This window comes from Vicugna pacos, chromosome 8, assembly GCF_048564905.1.
Source record: "Vicugna pacos chromosome 8, VicPac4, whole genome shotgun sequence".
NCBI lineage: Eukaryota > Metazoa > Chordata > Mammalia > Artiodactyla > Camelidae > Vicugna > Vicugna pacos.
In genome coordinates this window covers 76,624,543-76,649,727 of record NC_132994.1, presented here as the reverse complement: position 1 = coordinate 76,649,727, position 25,185 = coordinate 76,624,543, and the positions used below count along the sequence as shown (strand labels likewise).

General features: G+C 49.4%; 1 protein-coding gene across 2 annotated transcripts; it reads left to right on the top strand.

Annotated features, from left to right (window-relative positions):
• Window positions 1–12,628: 12,628 nt before the first annotated feature.
• On the top strand, window positions 12,629–23,752 carry MPC1 (mitochondrial pyruvate carrier 1). Of its 2 annotated transcripts, XM_072966192.1 has the most exons (5): window positions 12,629–12,851; window positions 13,934–13,937; window positions 22,028–22,124; window positions 22,752–22,884; window positions 23,238–23,752. In XM_072966192.1, the coding sequence occupies exons 1-5, from the start codon at window positions 12,781–12,783 to the stop codon at window positions 23,260–23,262; spliced, it is 330 nt and encodes a 109-aa protein (XP_072822293.1). In that variant the 5' UTR covers window positions 12,629–12,780; the 3' UTR covers window positions 23,263–23,752. The 2 variants fall into 2 exon arrangements, with proteins under 2 accessions (XP_072822293.1, XP_006213843.2); XM_006213781.4 differs by lacking the exons at window positions 12,629–12,851; window positions 13,934–13,937 and adding an exon at window positions 18,313–19,957.
• The last annotated feature ends 1,433 nt before the right edge of the window (window positions 23,753–25,185 follow it).

The following is a 25,185-nucleotide window of genomic DNA, read 5'->3' as shown; positions in this document are numbered from 1 at the left end:
TTGCCAATTTTCTTCTTGTAACTGACTATACTTTCAATTAAAGAAAAATCGTAAGAAACTTGAATTCTTATGAGTGGAGAAGCAGAGACTTAAATCTGCGTAACAATCTTTCCTTTGTTCATCTGGCTTTTCCTGGTAGCCAGCTCCCACATCTGGTCTCCACCACAGACACACGCACACACGCACACACGCACGCGCACACACACACACACGCACCTCTTTCTCTGGCCTTGAGCCAAAGGTGGCGTTTAAGTCAGTGCTATTAAGCATCGGCTTGGGCCATCTCCAGAGTTTCACTCAGTTCTCCTGGGTTTCTCCCGAGCATACAACGGAGACACATTTTACTGAACTTCTGTTTGATTCTGTCTTGTCAATCTGTCTTTAATCACAGAGGGTCTCAGCCGAAACCTAGAAGGGCTGCGGGGAAATTACCCTCCCTCCCCAACAGCAGCAGAGCTTGATCTGGGCCTGATGATGTCACACAGGTGTGCGAGGCCTCGGATCCACAGCAGGCCCCGCAGCCCGGACACTGCACAAGACCTAGGATTCGCTGAGCTGTAAGTCCGTTTGTATCCAGTCCTCCCCTGCCACTTGGTGCCAAGTAGCATAGGCAGGTTCGAGCGCAATTTTGTCTACGGTGTTTCCAAAATGATGCCCAATCCTCTTCCTTCTGGCTCCTCCTCTGGACCTCGTTCTCCTGACTTGCCTGGTGCCGCAGAGGGAGGTACAGACAGGATGTGAGGTCGGTGTGGGGCGCCCACCTCCCTCCCCGAGCCTGCCCTGCCCCTGGGCAGGAATCCCCTTCTCTCTACTCCAAGCTCCAGCACAACACAGGGCACAAAGAATGATTTACGAAAGAATGAATGAGGCATTGAACGGGGGGCCACAGGACATTCCACCTGGGGCTTTGGGGTCCTCAGGTAGGTGAAGGGCTCTTGTTAACTTCGTGAGTGGGTCATCCGAGTTCATTTCTTCTTCCCAAAACTTCACTGCAACCCTGGACACAGAGCAAAGGTTGTCCTTGTGTTTGCAATTGTCACAATCGGACACTAGAGGGCAGTGTGGGACCCTGCAGGTGTTGACGGAAGTGTTGCTTCCCTCCCAGAACAGGTGCGCGGCCCTTGGGAGAGGGGGCGGGGGCGGCAGGTCCCCATCCTGCCCTGGATCATTATACCCTGTCAGGGATGCCAGCCTGCAGGTCTCAGCAGAACTGGGCATCATCTGCAATCTATGTCAACATTGCCAAAAGCTGTGTGAGGAGCACAAATTTGCGAACCATAAACCTACACAGGAAAGTGTCCGGTTTGCCTGACTTTTTGTTGGTTTCCTAGTAACATTAGTTATCTCACACCTAGAAGGAATTTTTTTTTAATGTCTCCTTTAAAATGCCCTTGTAGAGGAGCAGAAAACTTAACTTTATTAAATGTATTTTTATTAGACAAAATCTTTCTCATAACAGGTCTACAAGGAAAAACTTAATTTAAAAAGGGTCTTTGGTGGGGGTGATGGGTAGAGCTCAGTGGTAGAGGCAGTGCTTAGCACACATGAGTTCCTGGGTTCAAGCCCCAGTACCTCCAGTAAAAATAAATACAAGGGGAGGATGCAGCTCGGTGGCAAAGTGTGTGCTTAGCATGCGTGAGGTCCTGGGTTCTATCCCCAGTATGGCTATCACAAAATAAAAAATAAAGAAATAAATCTAATTACCTCCCCGCAAAAAGAAAAATAAGTAAATACATAAATAATAGAAATAAATAAAATGAAAGGGATCTTTAATGGTGAAAATGGTTGTGAGTCAATGACTCGGGTAACCACCAAGGAGAGATTCTCAGACAACAGACCTGCAGTGCGTCTGTGGTTTTAAAACATCCCTGTGATTCTGGGGACCGGCCCTGGGGAGAAGTGTTATTTATTACCACGTGCAGCTCTAAGTTCTGTGAACCGAAACAACAAAGCCCCACCCTAGCAGCGCCTCCCCGAGCTGCTGCCCACTGTGGGCTGCTCATCGCCACGTGGATGTGTGACAGTGTGTCACACTCGCTCGTCAGCCCTGCCCCTGCCGACTTCACCCTGACCTCCCAAGCTCGCTGCTCCTCCGTGATTCCCCAACTCAGTTGAAACACTTTCACTCACACCATTTCCAAAGGACGCATCCGGAGATCACTTGGCCCACAGCCGCTCTCCCAGCCCCTCCCATGTCATCAATCTGCTGATCTTTCAAGGGTGTCTCCTGTCCAGCTCCTGAGTCTGGCCTTCCTTTCGTCCGGTTACCCTGGGCTTCTCTCTGCTCAGCTGGGCAGCAGTGGTGACCCCCGGGCTAGGCTTCCAGCTGCAATATTGCCTGTCAAACCCATCGTCCACACTGCAGCTCAAAGTTCTATCAACAGACAGTCATGCCCGTATCATTTTATTGTGTTAAAGGAAAACCTTCCTCAGCTCTGGTCCTTCTGGAGAAAGTCTGGCTCTTCGACTGGTATTTGAGCCCCCATGACCTTGGCCACCGACCGTGTTCTCAGTCAATCTTGAAGCCCACCCTCCTTGAGTTTATAACACTGTCCATCCAGTAGAGTAGCCTCCAGCCACACTTGTCTATTTAAATTTAAATTCTTAAAATGAAATAAAATTCAAAATTCAGTTCTGAGGCCACACTGGCCCTGTTCCGCCTGAGGCCAGGGCTTCGGTGCTGGACAGCGCAGAGCCTAGAACATGCCGTGAAGGCAGACAGCCTCCCGGCCGGCACTGTTCTAGCCTGTCGGGCAGGAGTCTCAGTCGCAGACACGAGAAGCCTTGCTGGCAAGTTTAAACAGAAAAAGAGATTATTATTGAGTATTACGTGCCTTGCAGAACTTGGGGAGAACAGGCCTGGGAGCTTCAGGACAGAGATAATGTTGCGGGAGGCGGTGTCCCCAGAGTGCAGGGCTCTGCCCGGGAAGCACCCCGGCCCTGGCCACCTCCCCACGCTCAGCCTGCCAGGGGCTGCTGGCAGCATCACTGCAGCGGGACACGCCAGGCCTGGAAGGGCGACACCGCTCCACCTGGCTCCCATCTGCCCAGCTCTCACCTAGGCACCTGCTCGGGGAAGCCCAGGTCACCAGGGGATGTCAGAGCTGGAGAAAGATCAGAGCAATGCGGCTTCCCGCCTTCAAGCCCCTGCGGCGCAAGAAAGTCTGTCTGTCCCACCGCCACAGCCGAGCCTCCCCCCCGGGGACTCAGACGCCAAAGCCGCGCGGTGGTGGTAACGCGGCACCCAGCACCCACAACAGCTCTTCGTGAGTAACGGGAGCATGCACACCCTCTCCCAGCAGGAAGCCCGGAGCCGGCCCTCCTCGGAGCTCGGGGCTCCCCCTTCCAGGGCAGCCCCGGGGAGAGCCTGCGAGCAAGTCAACACAGACAGCTGAGCGCCGTCAGCTCGCCATACACATGGCAGCAGGGAGACGCGGGAGCAAGGGGAAAGAAAACGCGTTGCGGCAACACCCGGGAGGAAATCATGGGTAGTCGCTGTCACAGGCTGAACTGTGTCCTCCCCCACAGTGACCCGCATCCGGAGTGTCCCGTCCCCCAGGGCCTCAGAGTGGGGTTGTGTCTGGGAACGGGGCCTTCGCGCAGGCTGTCAAACTAAGATGGGCTTTCGGGATGGGCTCACGTTAGATGTGACTAGTATCTTTATAAAAAGGGGAGGGCTGGATCCAGAGACAGACACACTGAGAGAAGACACAGGAGAGGGCAGCCTTCCACGTGCCACGCCGAGGGCCCCGGGAGAGACCAGCCCTGCCCTCACCTCGGTTTGGATGTCCAGCCTCCAGAGGTGAAGGAGAACCGATGTCTGCCGTCTACCTGGATTGGGGGGCGTTGTCAGCAGAACCCTGGAGGCGATGCTGACTGCCTCCCGGGCCAGCTGCTCCTTCCCCTCCCCTCACTGGACCCCCAGCTGGCTGGGGATCTCTTCACTTTCATCTGGCCCGGCAGCCCCACATCGTGGTGTCGACCTGTCTCCGTCAGTGCTCCCCACCGGGCAAGCTCCACATGGCACACCCCCCACCACACACTGAGCAGGAGCCTTCATCCCTGGCTCATCGGGAGAGGCCACCAGCCACATGGTGACGCCTCTTGGCCTGCAGCTCACAGCCTGATGTCATCTTCAGGCCAGCTCAATGGAGCTGCATTTGTGCCCCTGGGGAAACACTTCCCTCCACCCTCAGAGCACAGACACAGCCAAGACGCGCGGCGCTCCTCGTGGCCCGCTGGGTCACACCAGCACCTGCAGTCCCCACCGTACAGTCCTCGGGACCCAACAGGGAGAGACGACCTAGACCTGCAGGAGCTCCGTGTCCACCGCCTGACCTGGGACTGCACCCCACCCCCACGCTGTGTCCTTCGTCAGGTGGCCCCGCAGCATCCTGACAAGGCATAGTCCTGGCCAATCCTGGAAACACCAGCCACTCGCCCTTTCTTCCTGTCTCGGTCCGCCCCGCTGCTGTGTGGAGCCATCTGGGATGCCCCTTAGGTTCCGCTCACGCTCAGCGGGCTGAGGAGGCCTCCCCGGAGGCCACGCGGGCCAGGGGGCCCAGCCAGGAGAAGCCCGTCGCTCACACGGCTCCTGGCCACTTCTCAGACTAAAGGAGCCTGGTCTGGGGGCTGTTCCCTCTGCCTGGACCCCTTCCCCAGCTGGCTCCTGCTGGGGACTTGGGCCTCCAGGCCTCAGAGAGGCTTATGGGTCCTACGTAGAGGAGCAGCCCGCCTGCCCAGCCCGGTCAGCGTTCTGGTCTATCTCGTCTCCCTGCCTTCTCCCCCCAGCGCTCAGCACAGCCACACATTCACGTATCCTCTCGCTGCCTGCGTCTGCAGCCGGACATGAGCAGAGGCCTCAGCTGTTTGTGCTCGCCTCACCCCCAGGTGCACTACCTGACGTCTCCTGGGCGCCGGCAACGCCTGTGGGGCGGGTGGAGGCTGCCGACGGGCTGGTGGGGCCAGGTGCGGAGCAGTGCAGAGACGAGGGTGGGGGCCCCCGGAAGTCCGAGCTGCGTGCACCTGTTAGAGGAAACCCCACCCCCTGCTCCCCAGCCCACCCCAAAGTCACTGAAAACTTCATTCCAACGCCTGGTGCCCGTGGTGTGTAAATGTAGAATGTACTTATTCACTTTGCACCCAGAAGCCGCAGGTTCAAACTCTGGGTCATTCTGAGCTGCGTGAGGACCAGTCACGTCTCAGGAAGTGAATGTGGGTGAAGCTGGGGTTCTCCCTCCTGGAGAGGAGCCATGTGAGACGCAGGGAACACAGAGGTGCATGGCCCCCACCAGGTCCCCTCCAGGTGGAAACGTCCAGAGTCACTTGTACGGCTGTAGCAGCCAAAGTCCCCTTCAGTTAAATGACCCAAGGACGCTAGGGTCTGCTTGGTCAGCATAGAACTCTGCCAAGCTACATCTCGCCTTTTTAAGCACAGAAAGAGCCCGAGGATAACAGATGAGGACAAACCAAATATTATCTTTCAGACTCGCCGCTTAGAACTGCCACGCAGACCACAGGGCACGGCCCGCGTGGGCGTGTCCGTGAGGTCAAAGCAACAGCTGAACCCAGTCAAACTTTAACCCGCACTTGCGGGTGAGAGGGTTCTGAAGGTTCTGAAGGTTCTGAAGAAGCAGACTCACCTTTGGCTACATTTCCATGTTTCTGAGCAATCTGTGTCTCAGTAGCACCTTCCTAGGGTAAGGCCTTCCGAGATGCCACCACTCTGCTGGCCCTTTTCATCTCTGTCCCGTACCCATTTAGAAGGCGTATAACCGAGGCCTCGTCCGAACCCTTAGACTTCAAGGCCCAGCCCACTGGCTCCGGCTGAGAAGTGGCACCGCTGTGGGAAGCTGGCAGGACTGGCTGCGGGTTATTTAGTTAAAACAAGAAGGAACCTTTACGGTGCATCCAAGGAAACGATCTGTAGCTGACACAGCAGGTGGGGGCCACACGTTGTGACAGGTAAAGCAAATTCATAGCCTTGAACAACATGGAAAGCTGCCAATATTATGTATCCCGAATACACATACATTTTTCAACTGCTTGAAACATCATTTAGGTTAAAAAAAAAAAAGTAAATAACAGACTGATCTAAAACGCACCTAAGCTACCCGAATACGGAACAAGATGTGAAAAGAGTGAGGAGCTGGTTGGTCCACAGCTGAAAGCCACGCCCCCGGCCAACAGCGGACTTCCAAAGTAGGGAGAAACGCCGACACTTCATGGCCTGAAGAGCAGAGCGCATGGAGGGGTGTTGTCTGAGTCTGTTAGTGTGTCAGTTACAGGTGAAAAAAAACGTCTGTCACAGTGGAGGGTGTGCCAGCCACGTAAGCTGAAAATCAGGACTTACGGGAATTTTAAAATAAGACCCTGACGTCTCTCATTGCTTTGTCCATTATGTGATGCAGAATGAAAATCTTTATGTCTGGATTTCTGAGGGAGACACTGTGAAGAGTGTCGTGGATAGTTTGTCTAATGGTTTATTAAACATGCACCAATTCTGTGACTCATCCTTATTCTATCAAACTATCGAGAGAAATAAAAGCCAATGAATGTAATGATGTTTGTCGGTGCTTATTGGAAGAGTTTAAAAAGATCTGCTCTTCCTTTATCTCCAATTCAAACATTTCTAGAAATAGAGGGAAAGTCTGCCAAATAGTCAGTCGTCAAAGCAACACACGACAGCGTGATTTGTGTCTTCTCCCCCACGTCCCACTGCAGGTGAGTGAGACAACCTGAAGCGTAAAAGCTTCATTTAAAAGTTTATGATCTAGCCAGACAGGTGTTAGAGCTTATTTGCAACTGAAAGTTTTGAGCTACAAATCAGTAATGGTGATTTTACGAAGTGTTCTAACGTAAGTGAGTAGGGAATGTTTGTAAAGGTAATAAACAGTATTACGTAAGTTAACTGCAAAAACCTCCCCGCTGAAGAGATGCTTTTCAGCTTAGTAACTAACCTTTGACTCCGATGTTAACACACCTGAGGAGAAGAGCGGGGGAATTTGCTTAACAGGAACTTTGAATCTGATATGCTTTTCCTTCAAAGTAAGTTCTTCGAGAAAAGTGTGTTAGTTTTGTCAGGATGAACACAAATGTTAAAGGAAATGATTTTTTTCTTTGGGTGCTCGTTTCACGTTTGGAGTTGTTTCACTGTGTTTGGAACAACTTGGGTGTGTGAATATACTTTTTGCAACTGTAAATTCTATGAAATTGAAGTGCAGATCAAGTATTCCCCGTAAAAATGCAGCATCTGAATTGAGGTGAATCATAAGTGTCAAATATACACCTGATTTTAAGAAAGTACAAAAAGAAGAAAATGAAATATTTCAATAATACTTTTATTGATTATATATTGAAATAATATTTTGGATATATTGGGCTAAATAGACTGCTATTAAAATTAACTTCGCCTGTTTCTTTTTACATTTTTAATGTGGCTACTAAAAACTCAAAGTTCAGGCTGTGGCTCCTGTTACATTTCTGTTGGGCGCAGCTGACCCAGACTGTCCCCCGCATGGAAGAGGGGAGCTCCGCTGTTCTACTGACCTATTAAGTGTTCCACTTACTGGGGAAGCTGGGTCATGTCCTCATAGGTTCCCTTGACTAGTTCCTCTAACCCTGTTGGTTCCTGGGAACTGAAGGATAGACCCGCAGCCTGGATGCATTCAGATTCAAGATGTGGGGTGGACACAGGACAGGCGCTGCCGACTGGCTGTTGCCTCCTGCCCTCGGGATGCGGGACGCAGGATGCAGGACGTGTTTAGCATCCATGGTTATGCTGAGTGGCTTTAGCAGCCTGCCTCGTTGTAAATTTGCATTTCCCCTTTTAGACCAGCAAATCGCCCCCAGGACAACACTGCTGCCCTTTGAAGACCCAGTTCCCACTCCTTTACTGAATAGGTTAGCATCCTTGATTTTTGTCTGAATCAGTATTTCACTGGGGATTACAAACTGGTGTTTTAATCCTGCCATTCCTTTGTATTTATTACCTGGACTTATTCTGGAAAGGAGAGCTTTCCTTCACCACTAGGTCTGAAATAGTTCAGACAGACAAATGCTTCTTTCCTTTTAAATCCCAAATGACTTAGTGCACTGATTACAACAACAGATTTTCTGGACTTCTGTTGGCTTTTCTATGTGTCTTTTTAAAGATTTTTTTCTGTTAAGATTTTATAAAAAAAAACTTTATTGGGATATAATTCACATATCATAAAGTTCCGCCCTTTAAAGTGCACAATTCAATGGTTTATACCATGGTCACAGTTGTGCAGTCAGCCCTAGGCAGCCACCAGTCAGCTCACCGTCTCTGTGGCTATGCCTGCCCTGGGTGCTTCACAGAAGAGGAATCACAGGACACGTGGGCCTCTGTGTCTGGCTTCTTTTACTTTAGCATAGTGTTTGCAAGCTCCGTCCTTGTTGAAAGTCCAAATTACATTCATCTACTCACCAGTCAGTTCGACACTTGGGTTGTCTTCACTTTTTCGCTGTTATTTCTGATGCTGCTCTGAGCGTTGGTATACAGGTTTTTGTGAGGACCTATGCTGTTGTCATTCCTCTCGGGCGTATGCCTAGCAGTGGGATTGCTGAGCCATGTGACAGCTGTGTTTAATCATTTGATAAACTGCTAGACTGTCTTCCAGAGGAGATGCACCATCTTCCACCCCTACCAGTGTGCACGAGGGGTCCTGCTCGTCTACATCCTCACTGGCACTTGTTTCCTGTTTTGGTTTTTTTTTTGTAGCTATTCTGGAGAGTCTGAAGGGGTATCTCCTTATGGTTTTGATGATCATTTCCTCGATTGCTAATGATGTTGAGCATCTTTTCATGTGTTTGTTGGCCATTTGTACATTTTCTTTGGAGAAATGTCTATTCAAATCTTTGCTTGTTATTTAATGGGGTTATTTGTCTTTGCATTAGTGTAAAAGCTGTAAAAGTTCTTTAAATATTTTAGATGCAAGTCCCTTATCAGATTTATGATTCTGTGGTCTTTCTTGCCGTCTTCATTTCCCCCGAGGATCATGACCTCACAGAATGCACATTTCCATCATCTGTCATCACCATCCTTTTGATACTCGGATTGTCCTGTGTGTAGCCAGTGGGACCCACCCCGTCACCCCCAAGGATGGCTTCCTGTCCTGCCCGCACAGCCCCTATTGTCTTCAAGAGCATCCTCACAAAGGTAGAATTTCGTTCAGTGTCAGAAGGAAATGAGAGAGGGCTTTCCAGACTCCTGCAAGCACAACCCCAGAGCCCGTCCCGCACCACTCGGGGCCAGCTCTGCCCGCAGGAGCAGAGAAGGCTGAGAAGGAGGCTGGATCCCAGCACCGGCTAAGTCCGTGTCAGAGATGGAGCTACTGAGTCTGTTGACCTGGCTTCCCCCAACCTGGTTTTCAGCACACGTGGAACCAAGTGATCATGCAGGAGAAGCAGAGACAAGGACCCAGAGAGTCCTGAGCCCTCTGACTGTCCTCCAAGGACAGAAATCCACACAGACTCTGCCTCCGTCCTCCACGAGAGCAGACAGTGCTCACAGGATTGACGGGTGGCACAAGGTACGTGCTCTCCCTAATTCAAAAACAAAGACAAACAACTGAGCAGCAGGAGAAAGGGGGCCGACAGGAGCCCGGGACCAAGCTGTCCCTAGAGACACAGGGACGGAGTGGATGTTTACACGCCAAGGGGACGCAGGGACGGGGAAATCGACCACTGACAGTGTCAGACCTTTCACAGACATCATTCCTTTTAATTCTCACAAAAACTCAGCAAAGTGTAAGATGTGATATTTATTATTTTCACTTTATAGATTAAAAAACTGAGGCCTGGGGAGTCCGAGTAGATTGCTGCATGCAGGCAGCTAAAAAGTGGGGAAGGTCTGAGTTCCTCACCGAGCACCTCAGCTCAGAGGGTTGGAAGGAGGGGCTCCCGGCCACTGGAACTCCCAGACAGACAGTCCAGTAAGATGCTCCTTCTGAAAAGCCTCTGTGGTGAAGGAAGTTTGGGGAGTTCCATGGACATTAAGCTTCGTTTAGGCTCTCACCCTTCACAGGAGCTTAGTGAAGGCTCTTAGAAAAGCTGAAGAAAAACATAACCTTGTCTGATTCAAATAAGTTTTCTAATACATTTGACCAAGAAAACATTCTTGGCCATTTCCCCCCAGAAACTCCGGAGGACACAGGGTTGGGGAAGTTTCTCCCGATGCCCAGCAGCCAGCCATCTGTGGGTGACAGTCTGGTACCCTCTCACCTGTCACTTTTCAATGGGTAGGTTAGTGTCTGCTGATAATTATGGCCTTAATCATACATTTCAACAGGGAGGGCAAAACAGTGACGTCTCTAGTTCCTATATTCCTTCTCCGTTTATTCACTAGGAAATTACTGAATTGCAAAGCGGAGTGAAGGTTCTGTCAATGAAAGATACTGCAGCCGTATCAGTAAACAAAGGCTGCTGCGGCCATCAAATCATCAGCCACTACTGTCCCGACCCTAACCGCGAGCGGAGGGAACTCAGGATGCAGACAAGCGGGCAGCCCAGGCTCTGAAGCGACCCTGACGGTGCCCCCTGAGGGGACTCAGGATGGGAAAGAACAGGACACTGGTCTAGAGTGGCTCCTTGAATAAAACAAAACCACTTCTGCCCCCGCTCGCCCTGTGAGAATGGCTCCTGGATTGAATCATGGTTAAGGTTTGTCCCCTAATATTTTCCTTCCTTCTGGAGTAGTGGTTCTAAAACTTGAGCTATCAGGAGAATCAACCGCAAATTCCTAGACCCCCAGCCTCAGAGCTGGGGGGTCTAGAGAGCTTCGTTGTTAAGGAGCCGGTAAGTGGTTCTGAGGCAGGTGGTCAGGGACGACGCTTGCAGAAACGGTGCTGAGGGCACCTGCCCCAATTACTGTCCTCACCTCTCGGAAGACTGGGTTTTCCTGTTCAGGCCTCAGTGGGGCCTTTGAGCTTTCTGTTGGTTCCCCACTGTGTGGAGGAGTGTGAGCTGGAGTATTTAAGTAAAGGAATACACTGGCCAAAGGAACATATTAATGTCCTACTAAGTAGCGAACCTGGGATCTGAACCCTGTTCTCTTACTTTGAGAACCATACTTTCTCCACTATTTCAAATGTTGCGACCAAGAGGACTTCTTTCAGGGGAATGCATCCCTGCTACTTTAAATGTGGAGCAGGCAGTATGGTCCAAAGGGGTTCATGGTTCAAGCCTGAACCATGATTCAATCCCTTCTCACAGGGCAGGCGGGCGCAGAAGTGGTTTGGTTTTATTCAAGAAGCCGCTCAGTTTCCTTACACTCACCTTCTGGGTTGATATGAGAAGAAATTATGTTTGAAAAGTGCTTAGTGGTCAACAGCGGTAGCTATTAATAGGAATACGATGAATGATCAAGACCTCTTTGCTTCTCTTAGGTCACAGTCCTACCTCCGCCATGAAGCTCCAGTGGAATATAATGACCTTCCTGGTGTCACTATGAGGTTGCAGTGCTGTGTACTGAGATGTGCTTTCACAGATGACCAAGGTCAGATGTGACTCATAGACATCCTAACAGAAAATAAATCTGATTCAATGAAACGACTGCTATTTGAATTCTCAAAGGCATTTCTTTTCTTCTTTCACAGTATTTATTTTGAATGGCTAGCATATGCTCATTGTACAAGCTTCAAAAGGAAGAGTATACAGTGAAGAGTTTCCCTCCGTCCCTCAGCCTCTAAGCCATCCTTAGAGGCAGCCACTGCTAACATTTCTCCTTTATCTCTGGAAACATGAAATGATATACTCTCTCTGTCCCTGTGCACAAACACTAGCATACTTTACACACAGTTCTGTACCTTGACTCTTTTGTCTTATAAATCTTAAAAGCTCTATCCATATTAGCACATACAGCTCCCTTATTCTTGTAAGCTGTCCTATGGTATTGGATGGAATGGATGCCCCATGATTTATTTAGCTCTCTTCCTTTGGTGGATATGTAAATCATTTTCAAAAATAATGGTGTTTACATTCCAACGGACTTCCCTGCCAGCGATGCCTGAGGGCTCCCGTCCCCTACTCTCACCCAGAACAGTTTAAATGACTCAGCCGGCTACATTTTTGGCCGGTATAAAACGTTTGCAGTAGACAAAAACCAAACAAAACCCTGAACATAAGGAACCTCCCACGTCTCCCTCTCCCACCCGCTGCGCCCCGCACGTGGCGCTGCGGCACCCGCGCTCCTCCGGAGCTAGCGGTCCCGCTCGCCGGCACTGGCAGCTGCGTCTGGGGAAGAGCCCTCTCGCCGCCCTACTGCGCTCCTCCCGGCGCCCACCTCGTCTGGAGCCTGCGGGCCCCGGGCGGCTGCGCGGGGATTCGCGGGCGCTGCAAAGGCCCACGGGGATGCGGGCCGCGTGCCCCTGGGGGCGACAGGGAGAGACCCGCGCGCCCCGGGACTGTCACTTGCACGCCCGGAGCGCGCGAGAGCGGGTGCCTAGCAACCGCCAGCCAATCACCGCCCGGCCCCGGACGTTTTACGGCAGCGGGCTTCGCCCCCTCACCCCCGCGCCGCTGAGGGGCGGGGAGGAGGTGTGCGGCACGCACCAGCCAATCCGCGCCCCGGCCTCCCGCCCTGCGCCCTCCCACAGGCCGAGAGCCAGGCGGCGGGCGGCGGCCGTAAGGCGGGCCGAGCTGTCGTGAGGCAGGCTGCCGGGCGGGTGCGGTGTCCGCGCTGTCCGCGCCGCCCGGTGTCATTGGGCTCCGAGGGGCGACGGCGAGGGCACTGCGGGCGGCCCTGTGTCCGGCACGGCCATGGCGGGCGCGCTGGTGCGGAAGGCGGCGGACTATGTCCGGAGCAAGGATTTCCGGGACTACCTCATGAGGTGACGAGTCCCCCGAGCCGGACCCCCGCGACCCACCGCGGGCTCCGGGGTCCGGGTCCGACGCCGCCGGGACGAGAGGGCGCGAGGGCGCGGGGCTGCGGTCAGCGGGCAGGGGATTCAGGGGCGGCGGGGCGCGAGTCTGGGCAGCCGGGCGGGGCTGCCGTGGTGGCGGGACGGTGGCCGGGGCAGCGGCGCAGGGTCCTCCGGACAGTGAGGCGAGGGACGGCGGGGCTGGGGTCGCAGGGCAGCGGGGCGGGCCGAGCCCAGGCGGGAGGACCCCGGCCTCCGGCGCAGACGGGCGCGGAGAGCCCGGCGGGGACGATTTCCCGGCCGGGTCCCGCTAGGTCCCGCGAGCGGGGCGGGGGCTCCGCCTCGCTGCACCTGCCGGGCAGGTGTGTGCTCAGGGGAGCGGCGGACATGCCCCGGCTGCGGGCTGGGGGAGCGCGCGTCTCGGAATTCCGCGCGCTCGGGAAGGTGCGCAGCAGGTGCCCGAGCTCCTTTCCCGGACAAGGGCGCTGAGCCCTGCCGGGTCGACCTCGCCCTTCCGATTTCTCCTCTTAAGGACTCAAGCGTGGGACGGAGTCAAACCTAAAGTGCTGTGTTTAATTCTGACGTCAAAGTAAGATAATGTGTCTCTAAGGGCGTATTTTTTCTTATTCTGTTTTCCATTAACCCTTCCGTTCCGGTTAGAAGCAGGGCACTGGCGGGCTGAAAGGCCTGAAAGACGTACTTTCTGTATTTTATTTTCACCTCTGATCTTTAGCTGCCTACTTTTTATTTCAAAATACTTAATAGAACAGTTTTATATATAGTTTATTTAGGAGTATAAATTTTAGTTTTCCTTTGTATGACTTTTAAAACCTAGGTTAGTGTAGGAGAGGAATGTTTTTCAATAGAGAACAGCCTGGGAAAGAAGTAAAGTGGTGACAGATGAGGAGAAATAATCCCTATTATAACCCTGAAAAGGGTACGGATGAAGGCAACTTCATTTTACTAAACTTCATTTTAGTATAAAAGCAGTTAATTTATTTTAGTCTTGGATTTTATTGCAAATACTGTTTACTTCTAATTTTAAAAAGCAGTACGGTAAGAAAAATAATTGTCTGCCATGTGATAGAATAAATTTGGAAACAGAAGCTTCACACTTGACTTTCCAAAAATGAACTTTCTGTACTTAAATAGGACTGTGATTAATTAAAATAGATGTTTAATACTGGGGAGCAGCACGTTTGTCAGATTAATGTGCTGGAAAAATCTGAACAAAGTTGTAATGTGAGAATGTGTTCCTAGTCCCAGAAGTTCAGTTTTTCTATGGCTTTAAATAGCACCGTGGTTTTTTTTTTTTTTTAAGCTGATTTTTCTCCTTTGTATGAGCCTTCCTAATAGTTAAGTACAGCTAAGGTTAGAAGTGTATGATATAATTAAGAATAAGGTGATTACATCTTATCTTTATATGAAATGTTTTGATGATTACCTACCGTTCTATTACATAGGAAGAATTTGTAAAATATATGTATTTTCAAGGAAGAGAGTTAGCCCTGCTTTTCTAAATTTATGTTTTTTTCTACTAGATAGGTTTCTGAGAGCCAGCTTTTCAGTTGAATACTTTGATACACATGGTCTAACCTTTTTTTCAAAGATTAACTTCATGTAGCTTCAATATTTATATAGTTTTTTATGTAGAAGCATTATTTTAATTGAATTAAGCTCTGACTACATGAGGAAAAGAAGAGGATTGCAATGTCCAGGGAAGTGCTACTTGGTTAGGCACCGGACTAGGATTCAGAGAAGTCAGTCCGCATGGACTTTAGTTACCCTGTCTCTGAAATGGGTTTAATGATAATACCACATCTGGTTGTGTTGTTGAGAAAATTGAACTGGATGAGGGACGTGGAAGTACTTGGAAACCGCAAATCACTGTATATTTCTATTATGTCCTGCTATTTTTGCAGCAGAAACACTTTTTAAAGTGTACTGTTACTGGAAAAGTTAAAATCTTAAGAGTGTTACTGAACTGAACTTGGGTCCGTCACCCGACACACAGCAAAGCTGATCTGCTGACACCAGGTTGTGGTGGAAGTAAGGTGCTTACTGCAAGTGCTTGTCAAGCAAGGAGAAGGGGCGGTGTTCAAACGACCCAAACTCCCAGATAGCTTTCGCGGAGGGGTTTTAAAGACGACTTTCCTTTTCTGTGAGGGGCGCAGGGTGTGCGATGTTCTGGGAGTCTTAATCACCAGCCTTCTGGTTCCAGCTAGTCTGGAGTCTCCTGCTTGTGGTCGGAGTGAGTCACTGTCCTCCACCTGGGTGGGGGCTCGGGGGCACCTTAGTTCCTGCAGAGCACATAACACAGGAGAAGTGTTGGACTGTTACGTGTACCCCTTGAGGAGGAGCTCTCTTAAGGCTGCGATTGCTGAGCTGTGTTTTGTGTTGCGTGGGCTTTTCCTTTGTTTTCTGCAGCCGCTCACTTCCCTGGTTAGTAACTGCTTGAGTCTGCTCTTTGGAACTTTGCGAAAGCCTGGGAGACTAAAGCCTTTTTCTCCAAACAAGAAGCAGGGGACACGGAGGGGCTTTTGTACTTGGGAGGGCCCCACAGGGTCCTGCTAGGTTTCGTGAGATGTAAAGCTCTGTGGTGCTGACCTGCAGTTACTTTTGTGGACTGAACAGGTGAAGTGAGATGTCGCCCTGGCCTTGCTTTCCCCGCTGCGCTCAGCGGCCGTGGGGCTTCCTGCCAGCGCTGCCAGTCAGGGATTGAGGACAGATTTGAGGTCTGGTATTAAAACTCTCACCAGAGCCTCTTTTATTAGCTTTTTCCCCTAGAAAGAGTCCTTTCTTCCTAGAATTTATTAGAGGGAACTTTTCCTGATTTGTTCTTCTGGTTCACAGCCCCTCTTTGCTTTTGCAAAGGCAAATCAAGCAGTAAGAAGAAAATTTCATGTTCTCTTCAGTCAGATGAGGTTCTGTGCCTTTGTTCTCACCCATCAGTAATTTGTTCTATGCACTTTGCACTCCTGGCTAACTAAAGATCCCCTGCATTCTGTTTACAGCCTGTCAAAGGGGTGCGGGGCTTTTCCGATCTAAAGCCATTCGAGAATTTAAAACATTTTATTAACAGCGTAGTTGAGGTTTTCAGCAAAAATTTGAAATCATATTTCACATAGATTATAAACTCCTGTCAGTTACATTTTAGGAAAAGTTTGAAATGTCTTTCTCACCAAAGTGGATTTATAAGTATATTGTTTAATGTTGATCTTTTTTTCAGCAAGAAACGAATTAAGAGAAAAGGCTATGACCAAAGGCAGTGTGGGAACTTTGTTTGGGTCTGGTATAGGCAAAGCCAGCTGTAACAGGCATTACTGGGACAACTGGGACATTTAAGCAGGGTCTTAGATAAAAACATCATGTAATTGACAGTTTTTGTTGGCTTGGCTGTTAATCCCCCGGGTTCTGAATTTGAGCGGTGGGTTTGAACCCTGGCCCCGCTGCCCTGCAGCTGCGTGGCCTTGGACGGACGTTTAGTGGCTGTGCTGCGGTAGCTGTGTAGTGGCACAGCTGGTGCCGACAGAAGTCAGTGTTCCGCTTATTCCTGTTGTCATTAACGTTCCGTGTGAAATCCCTGGGTTCCTGGGACTCCTCTTGGTGCCGCCGGCTTTCCTTTCACGGCTTGCTTCTTACCTTGATGAAATCCCCCATCAGGGGCCTCCTGCATGTCAGGTTTCTTCACAGACCTTATTGATGGAGTGAAAAAAATAGCTCTTTTTTTCGTTCTTCTCTTATTCTCCCTCCTGAATTTTGGTTAAGAAGAGTAAAGTGGAATGAACAAGTAAGTGTCGAGAGAAGACATAGATTTCAATGACTGGGTCAGTCAAGGTCTGTGTATAGTAATTCTAGAGATTTACTCCCCTTAGAGAAGTGAACAGATACATCTGTGCACGTATGTATTTGGATAAATGTGCAAAGAATGTTTTCTTGAGTAGAACCTAGATCATGGAGGGTTTGCAAGTCAGTTAATCAGCATGCTCTTACCAATCTGAGGTCAGTTAGATGCTGACGATGAGTATTCTCCAGTTAATACAGTGTGCTATTCTAAGTTAAGTTTAACTTCCGAGCTTCCAGGAGAGCTTTAGGAACTTGCGTTCTCTAGCCAGGTGAGAAGTCGCCCTGGGACGCTGGGATCTTTCCCGGCTGTAGAACACAAGAGCTGGCGTGGGCCTCAGACGTCAGCTCGTCCAACCCTTCACTTGCCAGATGGAAAAACTGGCATCTCAACCAAACAGGATAGTGGAGACGCCAAACTCGTGAAGCCAAAACGGGAATGTGGGTTTAGGATTTAAAGGGAAATGCTACACACAAGAGTGATTTGGAAAAGAAGGTTCAGGTTCTTTGTGCGCACCTTTCCTGCGTGTCTCCCTTTGCCGCCCGGCTGCCCTGCCGTGTGATTGACCTTCACAAAGGAATGAGGCTGAAAGTGTTCAAGCAGAACTGGCCACGAGAGTCTCTTTTCTGCCGTCCAGTTTAGTTTTGACTGTCTAAATACAGGTGAATATCACACATTCTCATTGTTAAAACACTCCCTCGTTTTAACCTGAACTAGAAAATCAGGTAAAAGTGGGTAAGAATAAATGAAATGGAGGCGAGCATGCTCAGCCTGTAGGGGACTCACCCCCCTTTCAGTGGTGATAGGAACAGACTGCGCTAGGCTGTCGCTGGGGTCCTTTTAGTGATGTGAGAGCGAGTTGTAAATTATGGTACTTTCAGAGAAAGCTGACAATTACTGTCAGTAATTTTAGGAAAATAAGAAACTGAAATAGGCAGTGCCCAGGAGACATTAGGCAGATAAAAATGAGCTCAGAAGAAACCTTGAGCCAAACAAACAGTATTCCAAATAAAGGAGGAAAAGAGGATAAAGTTTATTCCAGGGTCATCCTCCATCATCACCTGCGTCTTCAGTCTTAACTGGGGAGGCTGGGTTTCCCCACCACGATAATGCAAGGTCGCAAGTGAACCAAGAAACCCCTTGTGCGTTTTCAAGGGTTTTCTTTTACCCTTCATGGAAGTAAAATGAAGGCAGCACACCGAACAAAGAGAAAGTCGAGTGTGTTTTCCAGCCGGGGCTACCTCACTGTCCCCCGGCTGCGGTTTGTGTAAGTTCATCCTATTCTGGAACAAACTTTCTTCTCCAGTTTGGCTCTGCACAAATACGCTTTTCAGATGTTTTGACCAATGACTCATGTTCTGGATGACTCTGACATGGAGTTAAGGGATGTTGAGTTGGGGATTTTTGTATCTGTCAGGGGTGTTTAGAATAGCTTTATTCGCATTTGTTTTATTATCATTAAACCACTATTAAAATGAAGTGATCGGCATTTTTGTGATCTTTTTTTGTGGAGGATTTTCAGGTTGAGGAGAGTATGAGGGTAATTCCCTCTTCTTCACTTTCCTTTATAATCTGCACTAAGGTCACCTGTAGTAAAATAGGGTAGAGTTTGAACTATTGTACAACTCAGGGAGAGTGTCCTGAATTGAAAAGTAAATTATCTCCAGGTTGACATTTTAGATTTTAAGAACTCTTGTCTTTTAAAACATTTTTGTAGGAAAAAAAAAAGTGCCATTGGTGATTTGTCAGTAAATAAAAGGCCTGTGTTCAGATCGTGAACAGAGGAGAGTGACACCATAGGTGGCCACAGTCCACGAGCTACGAGGCGATGCTCCTGCCGTGGTGAGGGCGCCACCTCTGCGCCGGGTTGAGGCGCTGTGCTAGGCGTGGGCTCGCTGGGGAGCTCCGCCTTGGTGACGTGATTTGTTACCACAGTTGAAACATAATCTGTTAAAACACTTCACTTAACATTGAAAGACGGGCTCTTTCTAGACTGTACATATTTCATAACAGAACGCATCTGAAATATATTATTAGCACCATCAACGAATACTTTCATGCGGGAAATTGGAACCTCCCTGGTCCCTAAGTCAAAGCAACAGGAGGAGTCGCTTGGACGTGCCTGGGTGTGTAAAGGATTTTATCATTTTATTTCACTAATTCTTTCAGTAGCTACACTTGAAGATTTTTGCCTTAACAGAACAACTCAACTATATCCTGGAAAGAATTGGTATTTCAGAAAGAAACTTCACTATAAAACTGTCAACATGTTTTGAATAGAGTTAAATTTAGCATTCAGGAAAACCATTCACTTGATGTTAAAAGATTTTTCTCTCCATTCGTTCAGCAGATATTTTTTGAGTGCCTTGTAAATGCTAGGCCCTACTTGTTCCAGAATTTCATCCATGAACAAAATACAAAGTTACATGCCTATTTTTAGAGGCTTACATCCTGGTGATAATCCATCAGTAAGTAAAATGGAAGGTTCGTTGCAGATAGAAGTTTGCAACATGGTGCGTCTCTCCAACTTGTCATTTTCAAAGCAGTGCCCCCTTTTCGCCTGTGCTGCCTCATCTGAGCCACCAGCACAGGGCAGGGGAGCTCACAGAGTGTGGCCAGTCCAAACTGAGATGCTCCGGGAGTGTCAGCACACAGGTCTCAGAGACTTCGTGCCGGAAGCACCGCACTAACACCTTACTAAGCTGATTAGTAAGGTATTAGTGTTCAAATTAAAATGATCTGAAATGTTGGAATAAATAAACTTAATAAAATTACCTCCTTTTGTTTTTTACTTTTGTTTTTCCCCTTCACGGCAGTACTGGGGATCGAACCCAGGACCTTGTGAGTGCCAGGCATGCACTCTCCCACTGAAGTTACCCCCACTCCATGTTTTTCACTTTTGTTAATGTGGTTTCTGGGAATTTTTAAATTACATATGTGGCTCCTATTTGTGACTTGCTTTGGATAGCCCTGCTCTAAGGATTGTTTATTTTTCGTAAAATTAAGGTTTACTTTCATTAGGTCAAAGTTATTAGTAGAAATATCACTAGATCTTCTCAAGGAAAAAGAAGAATGTGCGCTGCTGTTGTGGTTCTGTTACTGGATTTGGGATTCCTGCGTGAGGCTGGAGTAACCTGACAGAACCCAAGTCTTTCAAAGCATCTGATCTTTTTTTTTTTCCCCCTCCATGTCTCCCCGTCTGAACCTCGGTGACTCCTCACAAAATAGTACGGTAAGAACACTTTCTACTTCATTCCAGGCTTTTGCAGACTTTATGCATTAACAAAGTAACGGACCGCAGGCCTGGCGCGCTTTGCCTGAAATGGCAACCAGCCCCCAGGCCTGCGGGTCACGGGCTCGGGCGGCCCCAGGGCTCCCTGGTTCTCTTGTCCGTCCTGGACTCAGCGCTGGCGCACTGACCAGCGCCCTGCAGACAGCACAGACCAAACGTGTGTCTCAGACAGGGCGGGAGAGCCGAAGCCTTGTCCTAGGTGCAGAGGTGCATCACTAACTGTCCCAGGTTAGGTGTTTCAGTAACTAGTGTTGAAATTATTTGTATCTTTTAGTTTCTTTTTAAGAGACGTCTTAAGTATATCTCAGTGCTTATCATCATCACTAGTGCACAGGGAGCTCTTAACGTGCAGAACTTGGCTTCAGATAACCCTGCACTCAGCACACGGAGACTTTAATGCCGTCCTGGGACCGGAAGTCCCCCAGGCACTTCGGGTTTCAGACTTATGCCCTGGTCTCTTAGCCTGGCCTCAGCTGTGAGCGGAGGCCCTGGCGTAGCTACGCCCCTGGGTGTGTGCGTGCTGCGTAGACCTGGAGACCACCAGGCAGGGCAGAGCAGCAGAAAGAGATTAAACAGCAAACGATGGGAACGGACAAACGTGGAGAAAGGCCTGGTCAAAAGAGGAAGGAAGACCACAGGGAATAATAGAGTTGGAAGTGAAGTGGCACCCAAGCGGGGAAAGGCAGGGGAAGGAGTGAGTCGGTGAGGAAGGTGGATGCACATCACCAGCGGGCTGGGGGGTGAGGGAGAGGACGCGGCCGGCCGCCTAGATACAAGGAGTACTGACGCTCAGCGATGAGTGCCTGAGGCAGAGTCCAGTCCAAGGGCACGAGGACTCTCACAGCCACCCCAGAACCTCAGAGATCGTTGTGCCAGCAGTGCCCGCGCTTCAGGGCTCGTCACTCAGGTGTCGGGCCCCAGAGCGCCTCCCAGGCGGCCGCGTGGGAGCACCGGCGCCGCACAGCTCTGTGAGGCCTGGGCGTGCCGTGTGGACGCTTCAGATACCCTTAGATCGCGCCAGAGGTGACTCTCATTTAATCTTTTCTCGCACTTCCCTTGTTTCTCCCTGTTACAGAATTTTTGGATTTTGTGCCTGTTGGTCAGTATTAGTGCAGGTCCAAAAGTGTGCTCTGTAGGCCGAGTCTATCTTAATGCTCCGATAGGCAGGAAGAAAGCACTGCTTAATGTTCTGATAACTAAAAAGCGTGTTTAGCCAACAGTGCGTGGTTTCCTTCATATTTTAAAGTATTATTTGCAGATGATGCATAAATAAAACAATTTTTAACTTAATGGGAAAAGTCACTGGACTTATTTCAACCTCAGAAATTAAATTAAATTGGATGTCACTGCTGTTCACCAGGGACAACTTAATTTTGGTGTCCTGGGATGACTACAGTTGTACATGAAAAACGTGGCCCATTTTTAAAGTATACATTGTTGCTATTACTTCAAAAGTATTTTTCAATCCTAATTTCTTATTATCTAGGGCTCTGGTGTAGATTTTAGGTTCTCTGATCTTAACAAATCTCACATGAGTTGAAAAGCAATTCCTTCCCTGATTAAGTTATTTTCTTCAGAAAAAGTATCCAACTTAGGGTCTGTATTTTAAGAGGTATTGACAGATACCCTAATGAAAATTTGAAAAAAGTTTTGATAACATTTAAACATTACATTATAGAGAATAGTTCTAATAAGGTTTAGGCTCATGTACGAAGTTAGTCTCAGTTTAAAATTCTCTGAATGGGACAGTCAGATTACTTAGTTGTCATTTGGAAGTTGGTAGGGACCTTGGTAAATCCCTTCCGGTTTGGGCTTTCCTCGTAAGAACGGCTGCTTCAGAGGCAAATACTTGAACAAGCAAATGCCTGCATGTTCAGCTTCCACCAGTAGCCGCAGAGGGTGTGCGTGCAGGCTCGTTTCCACACATTTCACGTTGGTGTCTAAGTAAGAAACTGCAGCTGTTCAGGCTCCACCTTAACCATCCCTCTTCTTTCCCTCATTTCTTCGTAGCACTTCTGGGGCCCAGTGGCCAACTGGGGCCTTCCCATCGCTGCCATCAATGACATGAAAAAGTCTCCGGAGATCATCAGTGGGCGGATGACCTTTGGTAAGGACGCAGGTTTGAATACCTGGGAAGATGTTTATATACACGTATACCTCTGGCACAGCACGGCCCCAGCCCACAGGGCAAGGCTGTGGCTCCAGACGCTGCAGTCACTATTAGCAAGTAACAGAGAGCTTGACAGCGCTGAGGGTGTGGCTTCTCCCAGTGAGGAAGAGACAGGGTTACTGTATTTTGAAATATTGATCTAGGAAGTATTAAAGTCCTGTTTGCCCTTCAGAGTTAGCACACGCAGTTAAAGAATGTGCCCTCTTGAGCTGTGTTCAGAAAGAGTGCCAGCAAGGTCACCGGAAACCCTGACACTGCTCATAAAACTGTTGTTGAGGGGATCAGTAACAACCCTTTGGGATAGTGGACTGCACACAACTCTAGGGGACAGAAAAAGAGGTTAGAACTAACGACAGCTCACTGCCATTGTGCTCCTCAAACGTGTGAGTAGTAAGTAGCCAAGCGCCTAACGGGGCCAGACCAGCTGACGCGTCTCCCGTTCCTGGAATGTGTGCGCAACAGCTTCAGCGTCTGTGAAGGTTTTAGCAGAAGAGCTTTTCTTTCTTGAGGATCAGGCCTCAGTCTCGGAGGTTGTAAGTCGTGTGTCTCTGGTGTCCCTGGCAGCGCTCTGCTGTTACTCCCTGACGTTCATGAGATTTGCCTACAAGGTGCAGCCTCGGAACTGGCTCCTGTTCGCCTGCCACGCCACAAATGAAGTCGCCCAGCTCATCCAGGGAGGACGGCTTATCCGACATGAGTAAGCAGATCCCAAGTCATATTTTTGTTCTGAGGAACTGGGGAGAGTGAGACAAAACTCTTAGGAGGCGTGGTGGGGCTCTGGGTGTGACTGTGTACACGTGGGCTCAGGGGAGCGGCTGGGGAAACTTGATCCGGAGCAAAACTATGCCGAGAACTTAAAGCAGTGACTGGGCAGTTAATGCAATGCATATTGCAACATGAAGATTAGCCTGAAATAGGATATTAGCCTTTTTATAAAATTGTGACTTGAAATCGGTGTCCATAACGGTGCCTTCTTGAAGCCTTCCAAAGCCTCTGAGACTGTCAGTGAAATTTTCTTTCTCACTGAATTTTCCTCCGCGCTTCTTCCAGGATGGCCAAGAAGGCGTCAGCATAACAACGGAAAACGAGGGGACCAGCTGCCAGCGGCTCCAGAGGCGGAGTCCCTCATCGGGAAGAGTCTCGCCAGAAACAGATGCTGACTGCTGTTTTTACTAACCAGATTATTTTTCTAGAAATAGCAGAGCGCCCCTGAGCCCACTCTCTGCTGCCTTATAAGTACGAATATTCTACTTCTCTTCAGAAAGAGTAGCTCGAATATGCGATCAAGTTCATGATTCCCAGTGATGGTTTTATCTGCAGTAGTATGTGTCCTGTCTGTTAAAATTTACTGCGTGAAAACCTGAAGAGAACAAAACTTGTAACCACTAGCATTAGGTTCTCAGAAATCATGGCTTTTTCTTTAATGACCACAAGACGGTGGACAGCTGGCCACATACCTAAGATCACACTGCCAGTGTTTGAAAAGATATTTGTATTTCCCTGCAATGTGTATATTGAAATGCTGTAATTAATGGCAATAAATGATTTAAATATTTGTCAAATCAGCATGATTAAATACCTTGCTGTGCTTATTAAGGAACTGTAGAACTATAGCCCTGAAAAGACAGCTACTGGGAAGAATGGAACTCCTTGAAAATACTAAGATTAAAAATAAAAGTAAACTGACTATACTACAATTGAAAAGAAAAGGAAGGAAGAGGGGGAAGAGAGATAGAAAGGAAACAAAGAGAGAGAAAGGAAGGAAGAAGGAAAGAGAGAAACAAAAAGAAAATTAATCACGATGGTCAGGGAAGTGGCAGCTGGAGGCCAGTTTCCTGGAGCATCCACAGTCCCAGCTGTGAATAGCGTGCTCTTCCACATGGGTGAACACCAGTGCACCCCAGCACCGCGCCTGAAGCTCCCCGAAGCAGCCGGGGCTTGTTCTGGGCCTGTGTTTCTCCCGAGGCGGGCGCTCTGACACCTGCTGTGGGGACGGCAAGCCCATAGGATGTGCTTCTGGCCTCTGGGCAGGGGGTGGAGCGTGGCAACCAGGAACTGCCCCGGGGGCTTGGACCAAGTGACGGGAAGTGTCCCGAAGACACGGCCCTGACTCCCCGTTCACGCTAGGCAGAAGTTAGGGTTTTTTAACTTCACCCTGAATATGAGCACAATTCTCTGTTCCCTGGCAACAGCGGGTGAGAGCGGCAGAGGTAAAGCTGACACCCGCAGGGCCTGTGCCCCTCCCAGCCAGACGGTTCCCTCTGAGTAAGTTCTGTCACTTTTTCTTTTTTTCCTTCAGAGGCACTACACAATTTATAAGGTATTATCATATGTGCTCTCTTGTGAGCCACACACAGCCCTGAGGGGCGCGCAGGACTGGTGCTGCTCCCACGTGGTAGATGAGGGAATGTGGTTGGGATGCTGGGAGATGCTGTGACCAGCAGGTCCTCCTGTCCCCTGGCTGCATCTGCCCCTGGGGGTGGCGGGAGGTGGGTAGGACCATCCTCCGTCCCTCAGGCTCCTCCTTCCGCAGCTCTCTAGAGTTGAGGTTGGTTAAAAGGAAGGTGCAATAAGAGTATAGATTGGTTTAAGTGCAAACAGTGCATTCTGCTTAATCTGTCACGCAAGTAACATAACTTGTAAGAAAGTCAGTCTCTGCAGATGCGCGTAGAGGAACCACCGGCCTTGTGCCTCTCCTGTGCCATCTCTCCAGAGTTGCTACTCTTAGTTTTTGTGGGTTTGGACTTTCTGCTTCCCTTTTCACCTTAGAAAACTCGTCCTGCCTGCCTCTAGGGCTAGGTGAGGAGCAAGGGGCAGCCTGGAGGTGTCAGCCTGCCTGGAAACCTCAGGGCCCCCGGGGCCCAGGAGCAGGTGCTGCCCAGATCGACTCCCGGTAACATCAGCCAGCAGTCTGGTTCCCTGAGATCCTCTGCCACACCCGATGAGGAAATACGGAGAGAGGCCAGCAAGCTCATTTCTACTCCCTAAAATCTCTAAT

Excerpts from the sequence above, each read along its gene's own strand:
- MPC1 (XM_072966192.1), top strand. The coding sequence starts at position 12,781 with ATGGCGGGCGCGCTGGTGCGGAAGGCGGCGGACTATGTCCGGAGCAAG. Across the intron at positions 22,125-22,751 it reads CAGTGGGCGGATGACCTTTG|CGCTCTGCTGTTACTCCCTG; the intron begins GTAAGGACGCAG and ends TGTCCCTGGCAG. Across the intron at positions 22,885-23,237 it reads GGACGGCTTATCCGACATGA|GATGGCCAAGAAGGCGTCAG; the intron begins GTAAGCAGATCC and ends CGCTTCTTCCAG.